Source organism: Bos indicus, chromosome 20, assembly GCF_029378745.1.
Source record: "Bos indicus isolate NIAB-ARS_2022 breed Sahiwal x Tharparkar chromosome 20, NIAB-ARS_B.indTharparkar_mat_pri_1.0, whole genome shotgun sequence".
In the NCBI taxonomy this organism is placed as follows: domain Eukaryota; kingdom Metazoa; phylum Chordata; class Mammalia; order Artiodactyla; family Bovidae; genus Bos; species Bos indicus.
The window spans coordinates 4,317,339-4,344,269 of NC_091779.1; the positions used below are offsets into that span (position 1 = coordinate 4,317,339).

Consider the following 26,931-nt stretch of genomic DNA (forward strand, 5'->3'; position numbering starts at 1 on the left):
AGAAATCAGTAGCTCAGACACCAGACAACCTTATGTTCAAGCATGTGTGATAAATCAGGGGTGGTGGGGAATAGAGACGTCTTCCCAGAGGTGGAGGCTTTCAGCTGACCTTGAAGAACAAAAACTCTTTGGGATGGACCAGGCACTCCAGGCAGAAGGCACCAGAGAAACTGAACTTGGTGCAAGGGAGGTGTCTCTCCCAGATACCCACCTTTCATTCACACAGCTCCAGTCAGCTTTACTCGGAAATTTGAGGCACCTGTTCTCCACTCTCTGAGGCTCAATCTGCCTGTCTGAGAAGTGGGGGTGATAACATATTTCATAAAGTCACAAGGGAAACAAGAGCATGGAAAATAGAGTCGGAAAAAACCTGGGTTGAAATTAGCTTTTCTTGGGCAAGTCATTTCACCTCCCAAGCCTCAATGTTTTTATCTGAAAAATGGAGCCCTGTCCTGTGAGGCCAGGGGCTAGCAGGCTTCATGCCCTGCTGAGTGTGATCTGGGTTCCCCTACTGGGGAGGTGGGGTGAATGAATGAATGGGGAACGCCTGTCACTCTCTCTGCCGGGGACGCAGCCCCAGCTCTTCCCGTGCTGGTTCTTTGCTGCTCCTCAGATGGAGCTGGCCTTGCTCCCAGGTTCTCCCTAAGCCCCACAGTCACCCCCTCAGTCCTGTTTTATCTCCGTCCTGGCTTTGATCGTTGTATTATCTGATCCTAATTGTTTGTTATTGCTGTCTTCACCACTAGCATGCATTGTCTGTATCTGCAGTGCCCAGCACAGCGCATGGCACCTAGGATGTGCTCAATACATATTTTAATCAATGATTTATAGGTTCCCTCCTCCCAATCTTTGGACCCGGCCTAGGTTTTTCCCACTTGTGAGTGCAAGGTCCCACCCCTACCCGTCACCCCGGTTGGACTGTTTTTAAGCTTTTTACACTGTCCAAGGTGACCTTGTGCTGGGTGTTTTCGTTCCAGACCCTTCCCACGCCCCCACCCCCGCACAGAAGCTCTGCGGGCGAGGGGCTGGCCCCCTGTGGCCCAGAGCCTGGCATACATTAAGCTTTCTCAAAACGTTGGAATTAATGACTGAAAGGCCAGCTGGCTGACGAGCCTGACACCCTCAAGGGCACCCAACTGCCCAGCGCGCCTTCCTGACCCGGGCGCGGGAGCGGCGAGAGCGGGATGCTCGGCGGTTCCCCTCCCGCCTCCCGGAGCAAACTTTCAAAAGATGCGGCGGCCGCGGTCCCGCCCCTCCCGGCGTGGTTGGAGGCGGCGGGAGGCGGGGGCGGAGCCGGCGGGCCCGGGCCTGTGGCTCCGCCTCCTCCTGCTGCCGCCGCTTCCCTCTCAGCACCCGCCCCAGCCGCAGCCCGCCGGCTCGCCGGTGCAGCCGCGATGCCCCGGAGCCAGACCCCGGCCCGGGTCCCCGGCCCAGCACGTAATTAGCCTCCCTGCGTCCCGAGGGCGCCGGCGCCACCGCCAACGCCGCGCCCCGACGCAGCGATGGGCAACACGGTGCACAGGACCCTTCCAGGTACGCCGGGAAGCCCTGCCCGAGAGGCAGGCGCTGGGGTTCTCCTCTCCTCGGGGGACCCTCTGGGTGACTTCCGGAGAGCCACCCCACCCCCACTCCCCTTAGCGCTCTCGGCGGGCGCAGTGGGCTAGAGTCTCCAGTGCCTCCCGACTCCCGGCTTAGCGCGCGCGGAGCGGCTGGGCTTTGCGCTCCGGGAGGGCGGGTACCGCGTCCTGGTTACCTTGGGGACCCCCGTGCTCCTTCTCCCGGCTTTGGTTAGATGCGCGAAGGGGCCGTTGGGGCGATGCTGCGCGCCCCGCTTTGCCTTTGTTCCAGCCCGGGGGCGCTGATGAAGGAGCCCGGGGCGTGAATGAAGCCAGGCTTCTCAGAGCTTCCGACGGTCAGAAGCTGCCGGTTGTGCCGGGACTGCAACGGCTGAGAGTCGGGGGCGGGGGGTGCTCGCAGGCGTACCTCAGTTACCAGCCGCTCAGCGCCCCCGCGGCACATGCTGCTTGGTTTGGCCACGTTCCCACGCGCACCCCGGCTGCGCCCCCCTCTGGTGTCCGCTCAGCTGGGGGCTCTCTAGACCCCTCGCAGTCGCCGCCGCTGAGCGCATCGCCCTCTAATTAATACAACCCCAGAATTTTCAGGGCCACAGTAGGGGGATTCAGAGCTGGGAAGAGGTGGGCGTGGGCTAGAGAAGGCTTTGCTAGAAAATACCAGGTAACTGTAGGAATAAATCAGCGCTGCTCAGAGGCTTGGAGGCTCAGTGCCCAGCATGCAAAGAAGCTTCGCGGTAAAGATGTGTATCCCAGTTTTATATTGAAGAAATTGAGGCTCTGTGGAGGGGAAATGACACACCCAAGGTCATGTTGCTGGTGTTGGGGGGGCCGCGTTGAGATTGGGATCTGTGTCTGTCTGCCTACCCTTCTCCCCGCCCCCGAATCTTTAGAATAAGTCTTTATTCTGCCTTAAGGCTGGGCATTTGTAGCATCCTGGGCAGAAGGTGAGGGTCACATATGTGAGGTTTTAGGAGGAAAGGAAGGTATCACCCCATCTCTGCTCTAGAGCTATACCCAAAAATAATTATATATAAAAAATAATTGTTTCTTCCTCTGGGAGGGACTGAAATGCATGGTGCTGAGTCCTGCATTCCCAAAGCTGGCTTATAGAAGAGGAGCCTCTCCTTCTGCTTATAAGCCCCTGGGTAGCTTTCAGGCCAATGCACACAGAATTCACCAATTCTCTGGGAGGTGAAGTTGCCAGCAGAGGGTCTCCAGCTAGTCAGTGACAGAGGTGGGATTCGAATCCAGGTCTTCTTACCCGAGTGTGGCCACGCCCCCTATGGCCAGGGCTATGGCCCTAATGGGGATGGAGAGAACCCACCCACCCAGTCTGGAGGTGTCCGGGGATGTTGGCAAATAGAACAGCAGATGTCCTCCCAGCCACAAAGATACGAGCCCCCTTTGTGAGATTTCTTAATTAAGAATCATTTATGCTCTTCTAGTAAAAAAAAGCCATTCTGCCACCTGTGGGTCGGCTTTGGGGTAGATGAAGGGACAGACGCCTGCCAGGCAGGCTAAATATAGCTGGATATTTATGAAGTCTCCATCCCACTCAGCCCTCTCTCTCTGGACTGGGTCACCCCGGGGCTGGGAACCTGGGGTTAAGGTTGGTTACTCACAGCAGTAGCTAAGCGTGAAAAATTCAGACTCCACTGGGACTGAAGCCTGCACTGCGTTTAAAACTGGAATTCCTGCGCCACATCAGGCTGCAGGTGCCAAGAACACGAAGAACCATGTGTTGTTTTCTGACCTGCCTGTACTTAGTTTCTCACACACGCGGGGCCGTTTTCTACACCTCTGTGCTCAGTACCTGACGCTCTCCACACCCAGAATATCCTTTCACTGTCTAGTCTATCTTTCAAAACCCAGCTCAGTCGTCACCTCCTCCAGGAAGCCTTCCCTGACCACCCACGCCCAATCCCATCTGTTACTCTGCCACCCCAATACCTTCTTGTCTCTGCATGTTCATCGGACCACTTTGCTTTGTCATCACCCACCTCCATGACTCTCCTTGGGGCTACCTGAGGACAGAGACCACATCTTGATTATCTTATATCCCTGGTTGCCCAGCGCAGAGCCGGGCTCAGTGGGGCCCCAAAGCTGGTGGTGGAGCTCACATGTTGCCTGCATCTTAGGCGGAAAGAGCCCTTGGCTCAGCATTGCCCTATAGAAATCCTTGCGCTTTCATTCTCAGGGAAAGGACACATGCGTGGTGTTCCTTCTATGGGACTTGAAATAGAGAGCTGGCATTTGCTGAGCACCTGGATTCCATGCCAGGCTTCCTGCATATGTGGCTTTATTTACATGCCAAGCACACTTCTCCTTAAAGCTCCTGCACTTGCCGTTCCCTCTGCCTGGAACATTCTTCCCCCAGACCTCCACATGGTGTCTGCTCCAGGCAGCTCTTGTCATTGCCCCTGCCCCCAGCACTCCCCACTCCCTCCCCTGCTTTGGGTTTTTCCTTAGCGTGGATCACCACGTGCTACATGGGCTGTGTAGTTAGCTGTTTATCGTCTGTCTCCCCCAGGAGGATTTTGCCTATTTTGTTCACTGCCATATATTCAGCATCTGCAGCAGTGGGTAGGACATAATAGATGTTCAGTAAATATTTGTTGAATGAATGAATGAACTGAGTTCTCGCAACAGCCCTGTAAAGTGGGCATTATCATCTCCATCTTACAGATAAGGAAACCAAGGCTCAGAGAGGTAAAATGACTCATTCCCCTTCACATGGCTTATCCAATTGGCAGAACCAGGATTGAAATCCAGGTTTATTTAGCTCCAAAGTCCTGCAGTCTTCCCATGACATGCAGTAGCCTCCCAGCTGATGGTTCAGATACCATTTATTGAGTGCCCCAGAGTACACCTGCTGTGCTATTGCATGTGATAAGGAAATGCCCCCCCAAAAGGAATGTCTTTTGTGATCGACTGAGGGGCAGCACCGTTACGGTCCCTTGCAGTGCCCTATAAACAAGCATTAAGGGTCAGCATGGGAACTCAGGTTTGCTATGCTCTTCCTGTGTGCTTACCCATTCCCTTTCTAGTTTCAGTTCAGTCCTGCAAAATAAGTTGTCATTCTCTTCCACTTCACAGATGAGGAGACTGAGGCCCAGAGAGGTTGCAACACCTGCCCCAACTCACACAGTTAGGCAGTGGCAAAGCTGGGCTCAGCAGACCCAGGCCTCTCTTCTAATACCACCACATGGCCTTTTTTTTTTTCCTGCACTCCGTTAGCCTTAATCTGGGTTTTGCAAGGGAAAAAAAATAAGAAGTGTACACAGGGCGGGGGAGGGGAGAGCAGAATTCCACAGGGAGGGAGGGAGGGAGGGAGGGAGGCACTCTCCCCCTTCTCCCACCAGCCCATTTCAGTCCCTTCCCTCCGTGCACCCCTGGGGCTCACTCTAGGACTCACTGGTAGTTCTGGTTGGAGAAGAGGCTGAATTCAAACTGCTGGTTGGGTTTAATCATTAAGCCAGTCCATGCTCGACCAAGTCAACAGCCCTCTCTAGTGTTACATCAGTGAGCGGTGTCCCGAAGCTCCGGAGTATGGGAAGCATGCTCAACCTGCTCTGTGCCCTGAGTCAGGGGCTTTACCCACATCACCTATTTCAGATCCTCCTAATGCCCTTTAGAGGGACTATATTTATCCCCATCTTACAGGGAAGCAGATGGAGGATTGGAGACATAAAGGATAAAGGCATACCAGTATAAGGGGGAGAGCCAGTCTTCCTAACCCGGACAGTCAATCTGCAGATGCTGCGTCCAGACCAGAAGCACCTGCTGCCCCAGGGCCGCTCTGGGGCCCTCCCTGCCCGGCCTCTCTCTCTATTTGGTGGATCCAGAGCCGTGTGGGTGTTAGGCCTCCTGGGTCTTCGGCCCTCTGGCAAAGGGGGCCAATGCTCCAAGGACCCAGCAGCCACTTTTCTCCCTAGACCTGGACGGTCTTAGCTCCAGGAGGACAGCGGCCTTTCTCCCATCCCGGCGGCTGCACGGATCACCCAGCCAGTGCCGTCCCTCTCTCTCTGCACCTCTCTCCCTCCCTTACCCAGTCACAGTACGAAGTTCGGTTGGGCCTGCCTGCCTTGTCTGGCCCCATCTGCCTCCCTCCCACAGGTCCTGAAGAATCACTTTTGTAGCCCTCCATCTGAGGCCTGAGCCTGAGCCTGAGCCTCTCGAAGTGACAGTGATTCCTCCGACAGCCCTGAAACCTGCCAGGCTGTCAGCACATGGTTAGGGACCCTGACCAGTCAAGGCTCCTTGGTGATGGCCTGGGAGGATGCTGGGGGCGGGGCAGGGTAGAGTGGAGCAGCAGTCTTACTCATCCGTGGAATTGAGAAAGAAGGACAGTCTGTCTAATGCATAGGAAACGTGGAGAAGTTGCCATGGAGAATCTGGAGCCAAAAGGAACTAAGGCCTCCCTCTGTTTTTACCCTCTTTCTGATCCCACTTCTTTTCCTTTCCTCTCTGTCTCCCCTGGCAGGAAAGGAGGGAGCCCTGGGGGTAATGGGGGTAAGTAAGGCTTCCTGGAGGAGGCGACATCTGAAGGAAAATCCCACTGCATGTCTGCCTTCCCCAACTCAAATGTCTTCTTTTTCTGTCTGCCTTCAGGGTCTTCTGTGGCTCAGTTGCCCTAAATCTGATCTCTCAGTTGCCCCACCCTGATCTCTGCTTAAGTGCTATGCACCCAGGCTGGGATGACCCTGGGGTGCGCTCTGCTCTGCATTTTCCCGAGTGTGCATCTTCGTTCCTTTATCTGTTGGGCACATCTTGTGTACTAGCCCTGGAATGAATGAATGGACAGCCGCTGGCAGCTCCCCTCCCCTGGGAACTGGCCGCTGGTGGAAGAAGGATGGAATGCTCTAGTAAAACAGTCAGGTGGTTGGTTATATCACTGCAGAGCAGGAGGTGCCGTCACCCTGTGCCTCAGAGAGGGAGGGGCTGACACCTAAACAAGGCCTGGCCACCAGATCAGGTGGTCTACTGTGGATCGTGTGAGCCCAGCTTTTAAAAAGCCTTTAACGACATGAAAGCGACAGTGTTGGTCGCTCAGTGTGTCCCACTCTTTGCGACCCACGGACTGCAGCCCACCAGGCTCCTCCGTCCATGGGATCCTCCAGGCAAGAATACTGGGGTGGGTTGCCACTTCCTTCTCCAGGGGATCTTCCCAACCCAGGGATCAAACCCAGGGTCTCCTGCAGTTGCTGGCAGATTCATTACCGCTGAGCCACCAGGGAAGCCCTTTAGTTACCTAGACTAGGATAAAAAGTAAAATATCAAGTGTATTCAGGTGGGAAGTATTCTTTTCTCCGAAATTTTTGCTTCCGGTGTGCGTGTGTATGTTGCATCTTACAGTACAAATGCGTTTCTCTCTGGGGTGGCAGCGGTTAAGGGCTGTGATGAGCATGGTCAGTGGCTGGCAGCAGTGGGAGGCCTGGTGTCCTGGTCTAGACGCACCTCGTCGTCAGACTGCCTGGGTCCATCTCAGCGTGACCATTTCCTAGGGCAGTGATGGTGGGCAAGGACTCCCCTCTGTGCCTCAGTTTCCTCAGTTGAAGTGGGGGTGCACAGCTCCCTCACAGTGGGCGGGGTGAGTGTTAAACAGCATAGAGCAGGCAGAGGCTTTAGCATAACGCCCAGGGCGGCCACTGTCGTGGTTATTGTTGCCTCCATGGAAAGGAGAGCCCTCATGCCCGTTCCTGGGGTCCCTAGAGGGGGGTGACTGACAAGTGCCCGTCACTTCCTGCCTTGACAACCCTGCCCCAGGTGACCACAAGGCTTGAGTCAAAGGGCTGGGTTGGGAGGCCTCCCTTTCATAACACGGACAGCAGCTCCCCCAGGTTCCTTGAGCCCTGTCCAAAACATCTCATTTCTGATGAGAAGAATCTGCATGGCAGGTTGCATTTTGCAGTTTGCATTGGCCCCCCAGACCGCCAGGTCTAGTGGGAGAGACGAGCAAGGACAAGGCAGTTATGATGAGTCGGGGAGGGGAACGCAGGGGCTGCAAGGACAGGGCAGTTATGATGAGTCGGGGAGGGGAACGCAGGGGCTGGGAGGAGAAGCAGGGAAGGCTTCCTGGAGGAGGTGCTGTCCAGCTGAGACCAGAAAGCAGAAAAGTTAGCCACAACGGAATGGGAAAGGCTGCTCAAGGCAGAGGATTAGATGTGCAAAGGCCCAAGGAGAGGGAGAACAGGGCATGTAGAGGGGGAGATGCAGAGTTCTGGGGGTCCCAGTGCAAGTGGGGGTGGCAATATGAAGTCAGAGTGGTGGGAGAAGATCAGGTCAGAGGAAGAGGGGTTTCTGGCCTGCAGTCAGGAGACTCAGCTTCTCAGATGCCACACTGCCCACTGGGATGAAGCTCTGTGTCTGCTGGGCTGGGCCACAAAGGCTGCTCAGAACAGGCTGTTTAATCTTCTCCGTGGACAGAAAGAGTCAGCTCTCTCCTCTTTTGGACCAAAGGGCTCTCTGTACTTGGTGGTGCTCTATGAGGGCTGAAAATAGAAGCCCAGAGGCCAGGTGTGTGGCAGGAGCTTAAAGCAGAGAGGGAAGAGGAAGGGGGCCAACGTGCTGTAGGCTGTGAGCACCCACCTGGGGGGTGTAGCCAAGTGGTCAGCACTGCAGCACGCCTGCCCCGTGCCGGGCCCTTTCTCTGTTTCATCCCCTTTAAACCATCAGGACACGTCTTCCAGACGTTGGCTCCCACTTCACAGATGAGGACACTGAGCTCAGAAGGATCCTGAGAACTGCCCCGGCCTAGGAGACAAGGAAGTAGCAGAGCAGAATTTGATCCCAAGCCTGCCTGACCCCAAAGCCCCTTCCCCGTCACTGGGACACTGCCCCCGGGGCCTCTTGTCCTCATCCTGGGCTCCTGAACCCCCCTCCCCACAGGCTGTCCTTCCCGCAGGCACACTTTTTTACTTTCTCTGTCCTGGGGAGGTGAAGCACCTCTGTGCCCAGCAGCCAGAGTGAAACTGCCTATAGAAAGGCCCAGCCCCCAGCCCCACCCGCCTCACCCCCGGCCTGGAGACTCTAACTCCTAAGGTGGAGGTGGCCTCTGGGAATCTTGCTCTGGAGGAGACGGGGTGAACTGGAGCTCTGCACCCCTTCCTCCTGCCCCATCTGCCTGATAAAAGCTGGCCTGTGCTTGGTCACCCCCAGCCCCACTGCCACCCGCATCCTTCCCACTGACGGGGCTCAGAGCCACAGGCAGCCCCTGCCAGTCCCTCAGCAAGGGCACGTGGCCCGAGCAAGGGCACTTCGTCACCCCGCACCCGGGCTCTCCTGCAGGCCAGGAGAATCCTGTCCCCATGCTGTGCTGTCATCATTGGCAGAGCTGGTGGCAGCATGGGCTGGGTGCCCCCATCCCTGGGTCTGAGTCTTATTCTCCAGACAAACGCTTTGACCTCTCTTTGCTTCGATTCCCTTTTCTGCAGAGAGGAGATAATGATGTTACGTCTCAGGCCTGCAAAGTGTCTGACAGATAGTGAATGCTCAGGGGGGCACCTGGTATGATTGTGTAGTCACTAAGCAAGCCAGCCCCTGCTCCCTGCTGAGCCCGGCACTCCCAAGGGAGACAGACACAAAAGAAGAATAATAACCACCAGCTCGTATCACTCAGCCAGTCTGTGCCAGACACTATTCTCAGCAGGCACCTGCATCGAGCCCTCAGGACAAGCCCTGTGAGACAGCTACTGCTTTTAGCCCCATATAACTGTTGGGAGAACAGAGAGGGAAAGTGACTTGCCTAAGGGCGCACAGCACACGTAGTCCAGTGCGATTCCGATGAGAAGGAAGGGGTGTTGATGCTGGATGGATGACTGCCGGGTCGGGACAGGGGGTCAGGTGGGGGCATTTCACATCTGCCCTGGAAGCCTTCGGAGTGTTGAAACTGTGAACATTTGTATTTGTCTGGCAGTTTTCTTTTTAGTTGCTCTTCAACTTCTGTAGTTGTCTGTCTCACATCCTACATGTCTCAGATGCATGAGGCAGGGGAGCAGACTGATAGGGAAGGGCACTACGGACCAAGCACAGACACGACCAGACATGTGTGGACATCAGTGAGATCCCAGCTCAGTCAAAGGAAGAACTTTCTAACTGTGGAGGCTGTCTGGCAGTAGGGCAGGGTGGGAATTGTCCTTTGCTGGAGCAGCACTGGCGTCAGGCCCGACTGGGGCTTGACATGGACGTGGCAGACACAACTGGAGCAGCAGACGGGTCTGGGATAAATTGTCCGCGAAGGTGCCTTTTGACCCTGGGGTCTTATAGGAAGTGCTCCCCAGTGCTCATCTGCTGAACACATGGAGGGCCCTTCATAATCTCTCGCTTATATGATCCCCCTGCCAGTTCTGCATATTGAGAGGTTTTAGGCCCATTTTATAGATCAGGAAGCTGGGGCACAGAAAGATGGAGCAACCTTCCCCCTTCTGGGTCTGTACCTTCCCCGTGACCTCCAGGCCTCAGCACTTTCCCACACTTAGCAGCAGGTACTTCTGAGTAGCAGCCATTCTTGGATGTCAGTCCCAGCTCACTCTCATCCCTTCCCTTTCATTCTCCTTTTTACTGGGGCTCAGGGCAGCCTCTCGTCTCATGCTGGACAGAGGGGAGAAAGTTCTTTAATGAGTAAGCCATTCGGGGGTATGGGTGGGGTGGGAGAGTCGGGGCAGCACTGGCAGTTGGCAGAATGCCCACAGCCATTAACATGTGTGTTCTGTTTATGTCCTCAACATTACGCGTTGTTTATATCATAATTATGTCCCGCAGACACACATTTTCTTTCCTTTTCCCCAAGGATGATGGATTTATGAGATGGGTGGGCACCCGCGTGCCCTGGGTCTCCAAGCCCGGTTTGCTTGGTAACTTTCCACCCCACAGGGGCAGATCCTTACCCCCAAAAGACATTCCCTTCCCCTTAAGACTCTGGGTGCTTCAAGGGCAGAGCATGGAACAGCAGAATTTCCCTGTCTCTGGGGATGGTGTGGACCTTCATCCCTGCAGACAGGTCTCTCAGGGACTCTGTTCCCAGGACTAGAGAATGCTTGGAATCACCACGTCCCACCTCCCATCTGACAGATCAGAACACTGAGGCCCAGAGCCTTACAAAGGGTCACAGAGAGATTGCAGATGGGGTCTTCGGCTGGAATCCCTAAGAGAGGGGGTAGAAAGAGCACTGGTTTTGGAGGCAGTCTTATGTTCAAATCTCAGTTCTATGTCTAAGCTGTGTGACCCTGGCAAGTCACTCCCCGTCTCTGAACCTTGCTTTCCCATCTTTAGGGTGGGGAGAATGATGGTGCCTCCCTCATGGGAGTTTGATGAGGAATAAATAGGAGACTCCATGAGAAGTCTGAGCCGATATAAGATGGGGACTCCATAAGTGGACTTCAAATTCACTGAAGGCAAGGAATCTGTGCTCCTGAAGCTGGTGAAGCAGAGAGGAGCAGTAGGACCCAATAGTGTGGGGTCACACTCTCAAGGCCCTGTGACGAGTCCAAAAGTACTCCCTGGCTGGCTAGGGAGGCGATGCCACATAGTGTCAAGAGCGGGCATGGCTTTGGATTCAAATCTGAGTCAAATCCTGACCCAGCTGTCTGCCTGCACCATGACCCTGGGCCAACCCCTCCCCATCTGGACCTATGTTCTCATCTGAGAAAAAGGGTCATAGGGATGTAGAGAGGCCCCAGGGAGCCAGCAACTCTAGGATCGTCAGTGCTGAGGATGTATGAAATGGAGATTCTTATCAGGACTCCGGAGTGTGTATTTCCAACATTTGCCCTTTACCCCTCAGGTCAGAGGGCAGAAAGCCATGCAGACTCCTTCAGGCATCCTCAGCCTACACTCACCAACTTGGAGCCCTCGGGTATTTGCAGAAAGGCCAGCCTGCCGGGTCTGGGGCAGAAGAAAGAGAAACCTGCATCTTTGGAGAAGGGAGGAGAGTGGGAGGGGTGCCCTTGAGGTGCTTCTCTGCGGGCCTCAGAGCCAAACATGGCAGGGAAGGACTCGACCTTAGCTGAGGACCCACGCACTGTGCTGCTCCTTCCCTGTAGGGATAACGTCTACCCTTTGCCCGAAGCACCCAGAGCGTCTTCTTCCTAGCCGTGGGCGCCCGGCTGGCGTGTGTTCTGACACTGACTGTACCACTTCCTGGCCCAGTGGCCTGGGGCCGCTCTCCCAGCCTCTTTGAGCCTTCCTTCCTCAGCGGCAGTAGGTCTGGTAGCAGTCACCTCCTTCAGTGCTCTCAGGAGGGTCATAGGACATCTGGTGGGCAGAGGACCAGCCCCGGGCTCTACGTGGCCCCTGGGAGTGTCCCTCTCTGATCATGCCCACCTCCAATCCCCTTTTCTGACCTTGGGGCCATTAGGCACTGGGGCTCCACCCCCTGCTATAATCTGCTTTCTTTTTTTAGATGCTGCTGATTTTTCATCCCAAGTTCTGCCATCCCCTGACCTTTGAGTTGCTCAAAACAGGCTGATTGATGACAAGCAACACCACCCCTGCCTACGCCCCCCTACCCCCCGAGACCAAGCCAGGCCTTACTCCACCTTTGTCTCTTATACATAGCCATTTTTTTTTTTCCTTGCAGTTCAGGGGATAAGTGAGAAACCTTGGGGAGGAATGAGGCATAAAACAGGAAGGATGAAACTTCCAGGGTCAGACAGGACCAGATTCAAAGACAGGCACTGCCCTCACAGTCTGGGTGGCCTCTGGCCCGGATGTCTGCCTCTCTGGGCTTCAGTTTCCTCTTGAGGAAGCCACCTGGCAGGGTGAGGCCATAAATGAATGGGCAGCATGGTTCACCCTTGGTATACACTGGGAGAGCTGCAGGGGTAGGCTCCCACCCCTCAGGGCCAGCAAACACTACCCACCCCTGATGCTTATGAAGAGCATTTCCTCAGCTCCAGAAGCCAGAGCAGTGAAGTTCTAGGAGAGTTTCCAGCTGCATTTGATCCTGAAAAGTAGGGCCAGTGGATCTGTTGTTTCAAAGTTGGGACCGGGTCCCTGCAGGCTCCCCTAGGGCTGAGGCTAGGAGTGAACTGTCAGGCTTCTGGGCCCCACCCAGGCTGGGGGAGTGGCTGCCCTCAGGGCAAAGACAAGGAGCCTGCTGGCCAATCAGCTGGCTTATCAGCAGGCGGCTGCCAGAAGCTGCCTGGAGGAGAAGCAGGTGCCGAGGGCAGGACTGTGCCAGCCGTTGGAAGCAGTGTTTGAAACCTGGCCTGGTTTTCCCATTCCCGCCCTGCCAGGTCTTTCTGATAGGCAGGGAAGAGAGGAAAAGACAGTTTCTATGGGAAGACCCAGGACTTGAATCTCATTCTTCAGAGAGATGGATCCTTGGGGATTCCTTCCTCGATTCCAGCCCTTCAGAGGCCCCCAGGCTTCTTGAGGACCTTAACCTCCTCTGCTCAGCCTTTAAGGCCCTTTGTGATAGAGCCCTTGACTCCCTCTCCACCCTCCCCTCTGCCTTCTACACTCTGTTCCCTGCCCTTCCCCAAGGGCACTCAGCTTGTTCTCTCCTCCAGGCCTTTTTCTGTACTGTTCCCTCAGCCTGAAACACAGTTCCCCACTGTTTGTCACCCCCCAGAGTGGCCCCCTGAGAAGCTTGGCTGCAGCCCTCGGTGCTGACCCCCACATGAAATCATGGTGTCTGTGTCCACCCCGCACTGGTCTCGGCTCTGCGTGTGAGTCGTCAGCGCCTGCAGCCAGCGCAGCCCCGGCCTGGAGCAGATGCTTTGTAAATGTCAGATGCAGGAGGAAGTGATGTCCTCGAGAAAGAATGAGGGTGCATCCCCCCACCATCCTCCACAGCAGGGGGCCCTGACCCTGCGAGCCGGCGCTTCTGAAGTTGGAGTTTCCCGGGCCCCTTTATCAAGAAGAGACCTCAACCGAGGGGCCCAGAAGAGGGTCAGAGCCAGCTTGGGAATCCCAACTCTGCTGACCAGACTTGGGGGTGGGGGGTGGGGATGACTTCACCCCCTGGGAACTCAGTGCATCAGAGCCCACTTGAGCCAAGAGGGCTGCCGCTTAGACCTGGAAGGAGCAGCCTTTTCTCCCAACGAGCAGTGCCGCGTGACCTCCAGCCCCGCTGCCAGGCCTCCTCGCAGCTGTCGACAGGAGTGTCAGGCCGCTGCACTGCACTGACCGGACTCTGTTTGCCAAGAATAGGAGCGGGGAGGAGCCGGGTGGTGGTTTCCAGCGTGGGCTGGCCCCTTTCCATCCCGAGTGCTGCTGACCAGGCCTTGGAAACAGAGAACAAAGTCCCATTAGGCTGGCATCTGTCTCCTGGGTGCATGTCACTGCTCTTTTTGGCAGAGGTGAGGGAGGCGTGGTTGTTTTCTTTCTAACCCACTTTCAAACCCACCAATAGAAAAGGTGTTTCGAAGGAGACCGACATCCCTGCCCTGCTTTGGGTGACAGAAAGCCTGCCAATACCGGCCTTGCCTTTTCTCTTTAGAGTGTGTGCACACATGTGTGCGCGCGCACACACACACACACACACACGTGCACCGTGCTGCTTCCTCCCATTGCCACTGAACCAGAGACTTCTTACTGAAGGTCCACAGTCTGAGGTCAGATGTGTGTGGGTTCGGGAAGCCCCAGACATTGTCCATCAAATTGTGTGAGTGGCGTGTGGGTGTGTTCCGGGGAGAGAGGCTGGCACAGCGTTCATCACCCTTAGCAAGGCCCCGGCCATCTTGGAGAGGGGCGGGGGTGGGGAAGGGCCCCTCCTGCCACTGCCCGGCTCTGCTGCCTTGGCCTCCTCATCTGGAAAGTGAAGGCAGTGCAGTCTCCCCCTGAAGGGTTGTAAGACTGTCAGCTCTACACACAGAGGGCCATGCGGGTGTGTACCCAGGGCTCAGTAAAAGGCTAGTTACATCCTCTAGGGAGAGGGAGGGGGCAGGATAGACTGTCCTCAGGGTTGGCAATTCCCTTTACCAGTGGAGTGGAATCTGCTGAAAGTCTCAGCCAGAATGCCATCTGCTGAATGCCAGCACGCTGGAGGCCGTCAGCTCGGCATCCAGAGAAGCCAGAGCTGTGCTTCCTGCCATCCTCCTGGCGGTAAATGCCATCTCCTTGGACTCTTTTTAGATCAAAGGAAAGGCTGGGTTGGGGCAATGAGCGCCATCATTCAGAGGGTGGTACAGTGCGCGTTTGGGATGCTGCTGGGGTGGCTTAAAAATAGGCTTCTGTCCTTGGACACAGGGAAACTGACCCTGGGGTTTTCAAGAGGCCTTTCCTGGCCAAGGTTTCCAGCCCTCCAAGGGAGAAACATTGCAGGATGTATTCTCCAGACCCACAGACAGCCATCTCTGACCCAGGAGTAAACCTTTTCTCCATAAAGGAACAACAAAAGGCAGCTAAAGGGAGGAAGCCAGGGTTAACTGAACAGCTACTATGTGCCACATGCCATGTCTGACTAGCTGGCCTCATCTGTCCTCACAGCAATCATGCAGGGTGGAGGTGACTCTTACCAGTTTTCTAGGTCTGGGTGGGGGGCGCGGAGAAGTTAAGCATGTACCTCAAGATCACACAGCTGCAAAATGGCAAAAATCAGAATTTGAACCCTTGTCTGACTCTAAGCCTGTGCTCTTTTTAACCACTTCTCAAATTGAGATCTAGGCAATAAAAGTGTGGGAGAGATGGCGTGAGGGGCTTGCCCAAGGGTTGGACCCCGATGTTGCCCATAAGGGAGGGGGTGAATGTTCAGTGCTCGTCTGTGGTGTGCTGGGACTCCCGCTGGGCGCTTTCTGTGTTTTCACCGCCCGTCCCTGCAGCCTGCGGGGCTGGGCGGGGTGGGGGGGGCGGGGGGGGGCGGGGAGTGGGGGGGGGGGTCTGTGTTCACACACCATCAACAGGTGGTGACTTGCCCAAAGGCCCCTCAGGCTAGTGAGCAGCCAAGAAGGGCTCAAATCCAGAGCCCATGAAGGCTGTTCTAAAGCACACGCGAGTAAACTGCAGAGCCACCCCTGAAGGACCGGCTCAGGGAACAGCTCTGCTGTCCCCCTGCCTTCTGGAACAGCTAGCCCAAGGTTGGCAGTGCCAACACTTGTTTTTCTCAAACAGAGCCCCTTTCTCCTTAACTGCCACAGCCACTCATCCTCTAGCCCCCACATCTCTGCTCATACAATTTTTTTTTTTTTTTTATTGGCCATACCCCACGGTGTGCAGAACTTCCCCCAACTGGGCATCGAAGCTGCGAGCCTTGCTGTGAAATGCAGAGTCTCAACCACTAGACCGCCAGGGAAGACCTCTGCTCCTACACTTTTGAGTTGGGGCATTGCTTCTGTGACTAGATATTGGAAAGCCCTGCCCCTCTGTTCTTGGCAGGCTGGAGCAGCCTTTGGTTAATTCTGAGGGGTGGGCCAGGACGGTGCCCTCCCTCCTACCCATAGGAAGGGACTGAGGCAGAGATCTCCTCTTGGTTCCCATTGCAGAGAAGTCTCCTCCCCCTGCCTTGTTCTTGGAGTCCCAGGACCCAGTTCCTGGCCAGAGGGCAAGGGGGCTCACCGGCCAGAGGCAGCACCCCCATGAGGCCAGCTGGGACTCGGCCTTGTTTGGGGGGAAAGGTCTGGTCCCTGGCATGGGCTGTGGCCCCTTTCTGGCAGAAGGTTTTCTCACCAGTAAGAAGGGGTCCATCTGAATCTGGTCCTGGTACCAGCAGCCAGGAAACTCGGTGCTCACAGACCCAGCCATTTGGGGAAACAGCTGAAGTGATCCCCAGGAGGGGAACAGTGGGGGGCCTTTTGGCTCTCAGTGGAATATTCTGCAGCCATGAAACAGAACAGTGAATGCTTGGGAGCCATGTGCGGAAAATGCTTTTTATGTAATGTTGAGTTAGAAAAGGCAGGAAGCAGAATTAACTGTGTTCTCTGATTGCAAGGAAATTAGAAAGAGTACTCAGTACTACTTCATGCTTAGTACTTCCACACTACAAATGGAAGAAAGTCAGGCAAGAGGAAAGAGCACTGGTTTGGGGTCAGACCGAGCTGGGTTCACATCTCAATGCTGCTCCTTAGATCTGCAGGAAGTGTTTTCTCCTGGAAAATGCAGATGAGAATCCTGTAGGTGAAGATTTGTTTTGAGAATTAACTACAACCATGTTATCAAAAGGCTTCCTTTATAGCTCAGCTGGTAAAGGATTTTCCTGCAATGCAGGAGACCCAGATTCCATCCCTGGATCAGGAAGATCCCCTGGAGAAGGGAATGGCAACCCACTCCAGTATTTTTGCCTGGAGAATCCCATGGACAGAGGAGCCTGGCGGGCTACAGTCCATGGGGTCGCAAGAGTCGGACACGACTTAGCAACTAAACCACCATCACCAGGTTATCAAAAGGTTTCCCAGGTGGCTCAGTGGTGAAGAATCCACCAGCCAATGCAGGAGACGTGGGTCCGATCCCTGGGTCTGAAAGATCCCCTGGAGAAAGAAGTGGAAACCCACTCCAGTATTCTTGCCTGGAAAATCCCGTAGTCAGAGGAGCCTGACAGGCTACCTTTCATGGGGTCACAAAGAGTAGGATACGACTTAGCGACTAAACCACCACCACCACCATGATAGCAGAAACATGCGGCTCCAGACGTGGCGCATAGTGAGAGCAGAGCCAGTGGTGCTTCTGTGGATGAGGGCCAGTCAGGGACGATGCAAAATGTATTATGAGTTAAGGTGAGAGTGTGGGGAGATGGGAATTTTTCTCCTTCTTCCCAAACTTTCTCTAGGATGGCTGTAGTGTTTACTGCTGTAACTTAATAAAGTTCAGGTTTTCTGTTGACATCCCCGGACGGGCCCCCTGGGGTCCACGCTGCAGTTTTCTGTTTCGTGGAGAAGCTGCTTCCCCTAAGCTGACGCGGGTGTACAATTTAAAGGCAGCTCCATGTTGTTCCTTTAATTTAAGCAGTTTCAGTTTGAGTAAATAACACTTCCTCTTATAGACTTTTCCACTCTGGTTTTCTTTATCTCCCATCAGGACTCTGGCCTCAGAGGAGGGGGGAAAAATAGTGTTTATCCCTCATTCCCTGAAGGAAGCTGGATCTTATAATCAAAATTAAACAAATACGTAAACTTCCCTGGTTTCTTGGCTGCCTTTTATCCTAACATATAGCTGGTTTAGCAGGAAACTTCCCCTTATAGTAACAAAGGAGCATTTCTCCTGACTCCAGCATCCACCGAAATCACCAGGCCACTCTGAAGGGACATCTACTCAGGGTCCCCAAGCCAGTTTCCTTAAGAAACTCTGATGAAGAGATAAGGTCAGAAAAACAATGATGGGAGCTGAGATAAAAATCATCAAATAAGGGTGGCCTGTGGTCTTTGGTGCTTTTGATCTGCGGTCCTGTTTAATGTTTCCTGGAGAGTCTGCCAGCCGCGGGGACCTTGGAGAGAGTCCGGTCTCTTGGACACTGGAGGACGCTGCCATCCAGAGTCAGGTGGCTGGCACAAGGCCGCAGTGGGCATGGAGAACGCAGGCTCTACCGTCCTGGGCAGCCTCTCCTGACGGTTCACACTGGGCAGTATTTCTCCCAGCTGCTTGATTTTTGTCCCACGGGTGTTGCTGTCCAGCGGGCCCTTGCTTTCATCCCTGTGGTTCTGCAGATGGCCCACAGCCTGGCCCTGTGTGCACCCTCCTTGCGCCTCAGGGACCTTCCCTAACAGACAGTGCTGGCCTGCTCTGCTGGAAGCCTGTGGCTCCCTCTGCCCATGCTGTGTACTCTGAGCCTCCCTGGCAGGCATTCAGGGCCCTCCCATCTGGTCTCCATGACGTTGACCGCACCCTCACCCCTCGGCCCTCACCCCTGCAAAGCAGTGGCTGCCTAACCTCAGATGCTTTCTGCCACACCTTCCATAGGACTAAACCTTCCTTCCAGGTCTAGCTTGCCCAACCTCTGCCCCTACCGCCTGGAGTATTTCATCTCCTCCCTTAACACCTGGCTCTGCGGGCATCACCCCCTGCCCCCCAGCCCCTGGCTAAATCTGGGATCTCCTCTGGGCCTGATAGCTCCCCGGTCCCAATGCCTAATGTGGTCTCTATTGTTATTATTCGTCCCTAATGTTCATGTCTATTCACCTGTATGTCTTCTCTTCCACGGAAAGACTCAGATCTCCACAAGGGCAGGATTGTGCCCTCACCTCTGCTCCCTCAGTGCTTCACTTCAGCAGATATATCCTCAGAAAAGATGGATAGATGGGTGGATGATGGATGGATGATGGGCAGATGGATGAATGAATGGATAGATGAATGCACTGATGGATGGTTGGATAGATGGATGGGAGGATGGTTAGATGGATGGATAGGAAGATGAACGATGGATGTATGGAAGGATGGATGGATAGGTAGATGGAAGATGACTGGATGGATGGATGGACGCATGGACACATGGATGGATAGGTGGGTGGATGGATGCATGAATAATGGAGTGAGCATCTTCCCTGCTGCCCTCATATACCTGTCCAATGCTTAGCAGACCCACCTAGGGGTACAAGGAATCAATAGGTGGCTTCTTGCTTCCCTCTCTACATCAGGGATCTACAGCTCATTCTGTCCATCCTGTGTTGATTCCTAAAGGGCAGAGAGAACATGGTAAAATAGCTCAAAAGGCCGATGGAGGTCACACAAATGTGGCTTCAGTCACAGCTCTGCCTTTAGCTAAGCCCGCTGTGTGACTTTAGGCAAATAACTCAACCTCTCTGAAACTCCATGTCTTCATCTGCATAATGGGGTTAATGGTCGTCCTTACCTCAAAGGGTTATAAAGATTAAATGAGGAAATGCATGGTAAGTAGCCAGGCCAAAGCTGGTATTCTATACAAGGTTATTGAATGCATGGTAACTGTCAGTCAGAACAGTTTTGTTTGCAAGTATCAAAAACCTAGCTCAACCTGGATTATAAGCAAAAGAAGGCTCCCCTACCTGAAAAGTTTATAGTGATCTGATTGGCCAGGCTTGAGGCACACCCCAGTTTCTGAGTTGGGGTGAGATCAACCCACTAGTTGGAGAGATGCTAGATCTCTCCTCCCTGTGGAGGAGGAGGGAGGGGCAGCATGTGCCCACAGAGCTGCCCTGCCATGGGCACTGCAGAACCTGGACCTCTTTCACGATGGCCCAGGGCCTGTGGGAGGTGGTGCGTGGCCAGCACCCCGCCCAGGGCTCTCCTTACCCTCCTTGGGTAGGAGTGACCGCTGACATTCTGCCTCCCTGTGTCAGGGGTAGTCGGCCAGAAGAACCCAGGAAGGGGTTCCTGCCCGGGCCCTTAGTGACCTTGAGATTGGGCGGGTTCCTTCTCCCTCTGTGGACCCATTTTTTTCAATCTGCAAAATGGACTTATTCAAGGAGATGCTCTCCAAAGTCTGCTCTAACTATAATAAAGGCAGCAGCTGGCATTTATCAAGTACCTGATGTGTGCCAGGCCTTTGCTGGGCACTGGAATCACAGATGAAATAGACAAGCCCCTGCTTTCCAGGGTCCACACCTGGTAACGCCCATCCTTTCCTTGCCACTTCCAGTATCTGTCATAGAACCAAGACGCCTTTTTAAAAATTTTGTATACTTTTAAACTATAATTTAAGCTGTATTTATTGTATACAGCTTAAACATCCAGAGCAAATACAATCATTCCTCAGTATCCTGGGGGCAGGAGGATTAGTTCCAGGACCCCCCACAGATAACCCAACTCTGATGCCCAAGTCACTTATATAAAATGGTGTAGTATTTGCATATAACCTACACGCATCCTTCCTTATAACTTTAAATCATCTCTAGATTACTTATAATACTAATACAATGTAAATGCTATGTAAATAGTTGTAAATACAATGCAAATGCTATGTAAGTAGTTTCCGGTTCACAGCAAATTCAAGTTTTGATTTTGGGAATTTTCTGGAATCTGTTTCCCCTGAATATTTTCAATCCGTGGTTGGTTGACTTCAGTGATACAGAGCTGGAAAACACAGAGGGCCGACTATGTGTTGAATGTTTTTTATTTCTCTCATGAAAAACTAAAACCTCCAAATCTCTACTACCTTCAAAACATATCCAGAATCAGACCCCTTCTCACCACCTTTACTCACAGCTCCCCACCCCACATTTGAGGCACCATGATCTCCACCCTGGAGGAATCCTGCAGCCTTGTCCTAGCCCCTAGCTTCCTTGCCCAGACTCCACCCCGCCCTCCCGCCCCCCACCAACAGTCTACTCTCCACCCTGTGGCCTGAACTTTCCTACCATTTCTTTGCTCTGCGGCTGCTGCTAAGTCACTTCAGTCGTGTCCGACCCTGTGCAACCCCATAGACATCAGCCCACCAGGCTCCCCCATCGCTGGGATTCTCCTGGCAAGAACACTGGAGTGGGTTGCCATTTCCTTCTCCAATGCATGAAAGTGAAAAGTGAAAGTGAAGTTGCTCAGTCGAGTCGGACTCCTAGCAACCCGATGGACTGCAGCCCACCAGGCTCCTCCGTCCATGGGATTTTCCAGGCAAGAGCACTGGAGTGGGGTGCCATTGCTCTAAATCTCCAGTAATGTCCCATCTCACTCAGAGTGAAATGGTGAAAGAAAAAACAGACCACAACCAGAGGGTCTCTTTCCCAGCCCATCCCCCACCCCCCACCATTCCTGCTCTGCTGGAATTTCCAGCTCTAGTCACTTCCTTCCACACCAAACCCACTGACACCATTCCACCCACACGAGCACATTCCCACCTCAGGGCCTTGACTTGGTGTTACCCCTGCCTGGAATGCTCTTCCCCCAAATACCTTCACCTTTGGGTCTGCTCAAAAGTCACTCATCAGAAGGACTTCCATGGTGATCCAGTGGTTAAAACTCCACACTTCCATTGCAGGGGCGCGGGTCCCACCCCAGGTCAGGAAACTGGGATCCCACACACTGCAAGGTATGACCAAAAAAGTAGGAAAAAAAAGTCACTTATCAGAGAGGCCCTCCCTGAAAACTCCTGTCTGGCATAGCACTGCTTTCTTCCCCCTCCTTTGACTGCATCCCATCAGGTATGATTTGTTTATTGTCTTACTTTGCCCACTGGAACGACAGCGCCATCCAAGTGGGAACCGTATCAGTCTTGGTGACAGCTGCATTACCAGTGCCCAACATGGCACCTGGCACTTTCCGGGTGCTTGCTAAACACCTGCTGAGTGGATGAATGACTGAAGCCTCAGGGTTACTTTTCCTTATTTCCTCTTGGCTTTCCTGCTTGTTATTTGTCTTCCGTGGGTCGGTGGCTTGCGTCTGCGGCAGGACCTCCAGCAGGAACCCTTGCCTCAGTGACCGGGGCCTCCGTCCCCCCAGGCCTGGGGGCCGTGATGTGCCTGCATTCTCACTGCCTGTCCCTCTTCGTTTTCTCCTGTCCTCACTCCCCAGAACCTCAGTGTTAGTGGAACCCCACGATGCCCCCCGGGCACAGTGAGCCCCAGGGCTGGTGTGGGAAGAATGATCCTGCAGTGGGCTCTCATTCCCCATGGTCGCCATTCTGTAGACCGTTGTGTGCCAGGGGCTGCTGTGAGTTGTGAGCCTTTGCCTTGAAAATTGTTCTCAGCTGCTATTGTGAGCAAGCACTAGAGACTTGTGCAGTAATCACCCACTTGGCTACCTCCCAGGCTACCGGAGCCTCCCAGGAGCTGCCCCCGTGACGGAGGAGGAAAGCTGGGAAGGACGATGCCCCCACCTCCAGACCGGGTCACCCCAGTTTGTGGCCAGCGACCAGATCCTTTGTAAGGAGACTGTCCCAAGTTTCTCCAGGGCCTTCAGGGCACAATCCCCATAGAAATGAATTATGAAAGGTGTATGTTCTAGAAAAGCCAGCCTTGCTTATAAAGAATGCCTTCCTCTTCTGTGGGTAAAGGGGAGGAGAAGTCAGAATTCTGGCTCGGGTGTCCTTTGGAACTCAGTATTATACTCGTGTTATTAGTTGCCTATTAAACACATGCTCTGTGCCAGGCAGTCTTCAAGGAACTCACCCACATGATCTTTTAGCAGCTGTGTGAGTTAAGCTGATGTTCCCATTTTACTGGCAAGGAAACACGCTAGAGAAGTGATTGGGTCTGCTGTGTGTCGCACGCCAGAAAGTGCCAGAGAATTGAGATTCCAGGCTGTACTGGGGATCCCAAGAGGGCCCCCAAGTTGCCTTTTTAATAAAAATTACACAGAGAAAAGCAGCCAAACACCTTCCACTACTCCTCAAGAATCCAAGGCTGCTGTAGCCTTGAGAGGGACTTTGCAGTCCAGAAGTGGCTTTTGGAGGAAGCCTCTAGAAGTGGCTTCCCTAGTGGCTCAGCTGGTAAAGAATCCACCTGCAATATGGGAGACCTGGGTTCAATCCCTGGGTTGGGAAAATTCCCTGGAGAAGGGAACAGTTACCCACTCCATATTCTGGCCTGGCGAATTCCATGGACTGTATAGTCCATGGGGTCCCAAAGAGTCCAGCACGACTGAGCGACTTTCACACTCTTTCTAGATGTGGAGGGTTTTGATGGGGACAGAAAAGTCAGTTGGCCCCATGCTGGCTGTCGTGACAAGCTCACTGGTTTGGCCTGTCTGCGAGTGAAACGGCTCTGAACAGTGCTTCACTGGACGGACCCAGACACACTAACCCTTGCTCTTGCTCATCTGTGAAGTGGGCAGAGTGAGTTTGCTGTAGCAGTCTTGAGCAGTTTGGAGTGACTGAAACTTGCAATTACAGGTCAAATTAAGATGGAATTTAAAAACAACATGATTAAAGACAAATCGGGGCCACAGTGTCGCCAGGGGGCCTAACCCTCCTGTTTGTCTCTTCCCGCAGAGTCCAGCCCGCCGGCGCGCCTCCTGGCCACCCGGCCTTGCTGCGGCCCCGGCCCGGAGCGGCGCCCGGTGCTGGGCGAAGCGCCGCGTTTCCACGCGCAGGCCAAGGGCAAGAACGTGCGGCTAGACGGCCACTCGCGCCGAGCCACGCGGCGCAACAGCTTCTGCAACGGGGTCACGTTCACGCAGCGGCCCATCCGGCTGTACGAGCAGGTGCGGCTGCGCCTGGTGGCCGTGCGCCCGGGCTGGAGCGGGGCGCTGCGCTTTGGCTTCACGGCACACGACCCGTCGCTCATGAGTGCCCAGGACATCCCCAAGTACGCCTGTCCCGACCTGGTCACGCGGCCTGGCTACTGGGCCAAGGCGCTGCCAGAGAACCTGGCGCTGCGCGACACGGTGCTGGCCTACTGGGCGGACCGCCACGGCCGCGTCTTCTACAGCGTCAACGACGGCGAGCCCGTGCTCTTCCACTGCGGCGTGGCGGTGGGCGGCCCGCTCTGGGCGCTCATCGACGTCTACGGCATCACCGATGAGGTGCAGCTCCTCGGTAGGTCGTGGTCCCCACTGGATGGGAGATAGGGTGGCCCCGCCGGGACCAGGTGCGCATGAGGGTGTGTTTCTTTAACATTCAGGAATACCCAGGGCTCCCTTTGCCAGGCGTCTTCTAAGCAGTTTACACATTTCCATTCATTTATCTTTGGCAACAACCCACCATCCCCGTTTTACCGATGAGAAGACTGAGGCCCGGAGTGATTAAACGATTTGCCTTGCAAAACCTGGGTGGGAATCCACACGGGTGTGGCCCAGAGTCCACTGTCCGGTCCAGGCCCCTCCACTTGCTCCTTCACTCAGTTGTGTCCTCACTCGCTCACTCATTCTTTCATCCGTTCCAGGGTGTGTTCCTTCACTCCCTTGTTCACTTGCTCATTCATTCATTCATGCAAGCATTTATTCTTTTGCTCACTCATTCATATATTCACTCATTCACATATCTGTTTATGCATTTGCTCATTCATTCTCTCACAATCCACTTCCTCACTCAGCAATCAAACCCACGACCTAATCTTCTAGTCCCTACACTGCCCAGGCAGTGGACAGTAGGTATCATATCAAGGTCCATGGTTAAGGGGCTCAGGGTCCACTGGGGATGCAGGCAGGTAAGTGTGGCCCTGGCTCCAACAAAGGAGGAGTGACTAATGCTGAAGTCCTGGTGGTGAGAACTCACGGGATACAAGTCTGTTGCTCTTAAGACCCTATTTCTCTCTGTTTTCAAAGTTTTTTAAAAATTGAGGTAAAATTCCCTTAACACAAAAGTAAAGTGTCCAGTTTTGTGGCATTCATCATACAGTTTTGACAACCATCACCTCTGTTTAGTTTCAAAACATTTTCTTCACTGCAAAGAGAAATCCATACCCATTAAGCTGCCACTCCCATCCTCCCCCCAGCTCTTGGCCTGCTTTCTCTTTGTGGCATTAGCTCTTGAACTCGGGTTGCACGTAAGCAGCCCAGCCTCCACTTCTGGGGGAGAAAAAGGAGAGCAGGTTTCTCAGGGGACACAGCCCTGTATGTATTTACCTGCAATGAATGCACAGATCTAAAGTTTGAGTTTTGATGGAATTATACACTGTACACCATAAGCCAAGTTGCTGCCTGCCCCTTTAAGGCAGCCCCCTCCCCACCAGGGCAGCCACTGTTCCGATTTTTCACCATAGACTATTGCACCACTACTTGAACGTCACATAAATGGAACCATGCAGTATATGCATTAGTGACTGGCCCCTTAATCTCAGCACAAGATCTTTGAGATTCATCCACATTGTTACTGTATCAGAAATGTGTTCCTTTTTCATTGCCCAGGAGCATGCCTTGATTTGGATGGAGTACGGTTTGTATATCTGAATGTCTGGGCGGCTTCTGGTCTTTCAGCCCTGCATCTTGAGGGAAAACCCTGGCCCTGGGCTCCTTGCTGCCCCCGCCACTGCCCACACCACCACTGGGCAGGGAGGGGAGATGCATGCATTCGGGCCCCCAACTCCCCAGAAGAAGAAAGGCGGCAGAACCGAGCAGCTAGGAGCAGAGGGGTGGGAGTCCCGTGGATCTCTGCTCCACACCTGGCTCTCCACTTGCCAGCTGTGTGGCCTTGGCCAGGTGACCAAACCTCTCTGTGCCTCAGTCTCTTCATCTGTAAAATGAGTTCATGATAGTACCTACCTCAAGGGAGTGTTGGCAGGGGACATGAGATGGTGTATGAAGGGGACACCGCATGATGCCTGGCACATGGAAGGCGCTTAAGAAGTAATAGCTAAGAAATGAGAATCTCTGCCCGTCTGCACGGGCGCTGAGGCACATGTCTGAAATCCAGGCTTAGGCAGACCAAAGTATAAATAGCTACCCATCCTCCAAGCTGGGGCCTTACTCGGGCATTTTAACCATGTTCCCCCATGCTCTTTTCCATGGAAGGTTCTGGTTTTTTACCCGCAGGAAATGCAGGTTTCTAAAAACCTCCTCTAGACCCCCTGTCTAGACCCCGCTCTAGACCACTCTTTTTTGAAGCTCTTTATTCCTGTGGAGCGGGGAAACAATCGGGCCTCATTCACCTGCTCCTTCAGACAGCCCAAGTCTCGGTACCAGCCGAGAAATCATAGCCACTCCATAATCAGCACAAGTGGATTAGGGTTTTTAAAAAAAAATACAAATTGGAAGCAGCCTCTACTGATGACTTAATGAACTGAACAGACCTGTGAGGAGTCATGGACTCTCACCTCCCTGCCTTTACCGAGCCTCTCCAGCACCCCACGCCCCTGGGAGGAAAGGAGAGGGCCTGTGGAGCACCAGCGTCAGGGGGCAGATGGGAGTCTCCGTTTTCTAATCTGCCAGTAGTGCCCGTGATGGGCGGCTGATGCGGAGCACCCAGCACTGGTGTCGTGGGACAATGTTCACAATGACACACGGAAGGGAAGATGAGATCAGAAAGAATGCCATCCACAGGGGAAGGGAGCATAGGTGAATCTCACTTCCTTCTTTATACCTCTCTGAGTTATCTTTTTAATACGTATGGAAAGGGCTGATATTGCTTGTACAAGAAGAAAGGGCAATAAAGTTACTTTCCTTTCTGAAGGTTATATGAGATAATGGAGAACTTACTGACATGTGATCGAGGCTCAATAAATGTTTCCTTCCCAGGGAAAGAGCAAATTGACATTGGTTATATCAGGGTGAAGGGGTTATGGGTGGTTTTTTTTTTTTTTTTCCTCTCCCAAGTTATCAACAATGATTTAAATCAGAAAAAAAAAAGTTATAATAAAAATAAGGAAGTAAAGTAGTCATGATTCTGTATGGTTTGAGTCTGGGCAGTAGGTACTCTGCTGTTGCCAGCACAGCATGAGAACCACAGAAATCCCACCATAAGTGGGGTCCCACCCTCCCAATTCCTGGAAGAACTGGGCTTCTGAGGGTGGTGTCCACTGTACTGCCTGGATAAATAGGAGGCTCTGGCCTCCTTTTTCTCACAAGGAACAAGAAGGTTAACACAGTTCCTCTAGAGTCTTAGCTGTGAGACTCCAGAATAAGGACCCCTCATCCCCACCTCAGG

General features: G+C 53.8%; 1 protein-coding gene across 2 annotated transcripts in view; it reads left to right on the forward strand.

The window, feature by feature from the left end:
• The first annotated feature begins 1,330 nt into the window (after positions 1 to 1,330).
• Positions 1,331 to 26,931, forward strand: part of NEURL1B (neuralized E3 ubiquitin protein ligase 1B) — a 44,510-nt gene continuing 18,909 nt past the window's right edge. The window contains exons 1-2 of one of the 2 annotated variants that reach the window (XM_019982934.2): positions 1,331 to 1,533; positions 23,341 to 23,886. In XM_019982934.2, coding sequence (XP_019838493.2) covers positions 1,503 to 1,533; positions 23,341 to 23,886 — 577 coding nt within the window. In that variant the 5' untranslated portion in view covers positions 1,331 to 1,502. The remainder of the gene's footprint in view (positions 1,534 to 23,340; positions 23,887 to 26,931) is intronic. The other variant, XM_019982935.2, reaches the window with a different exon arrangement.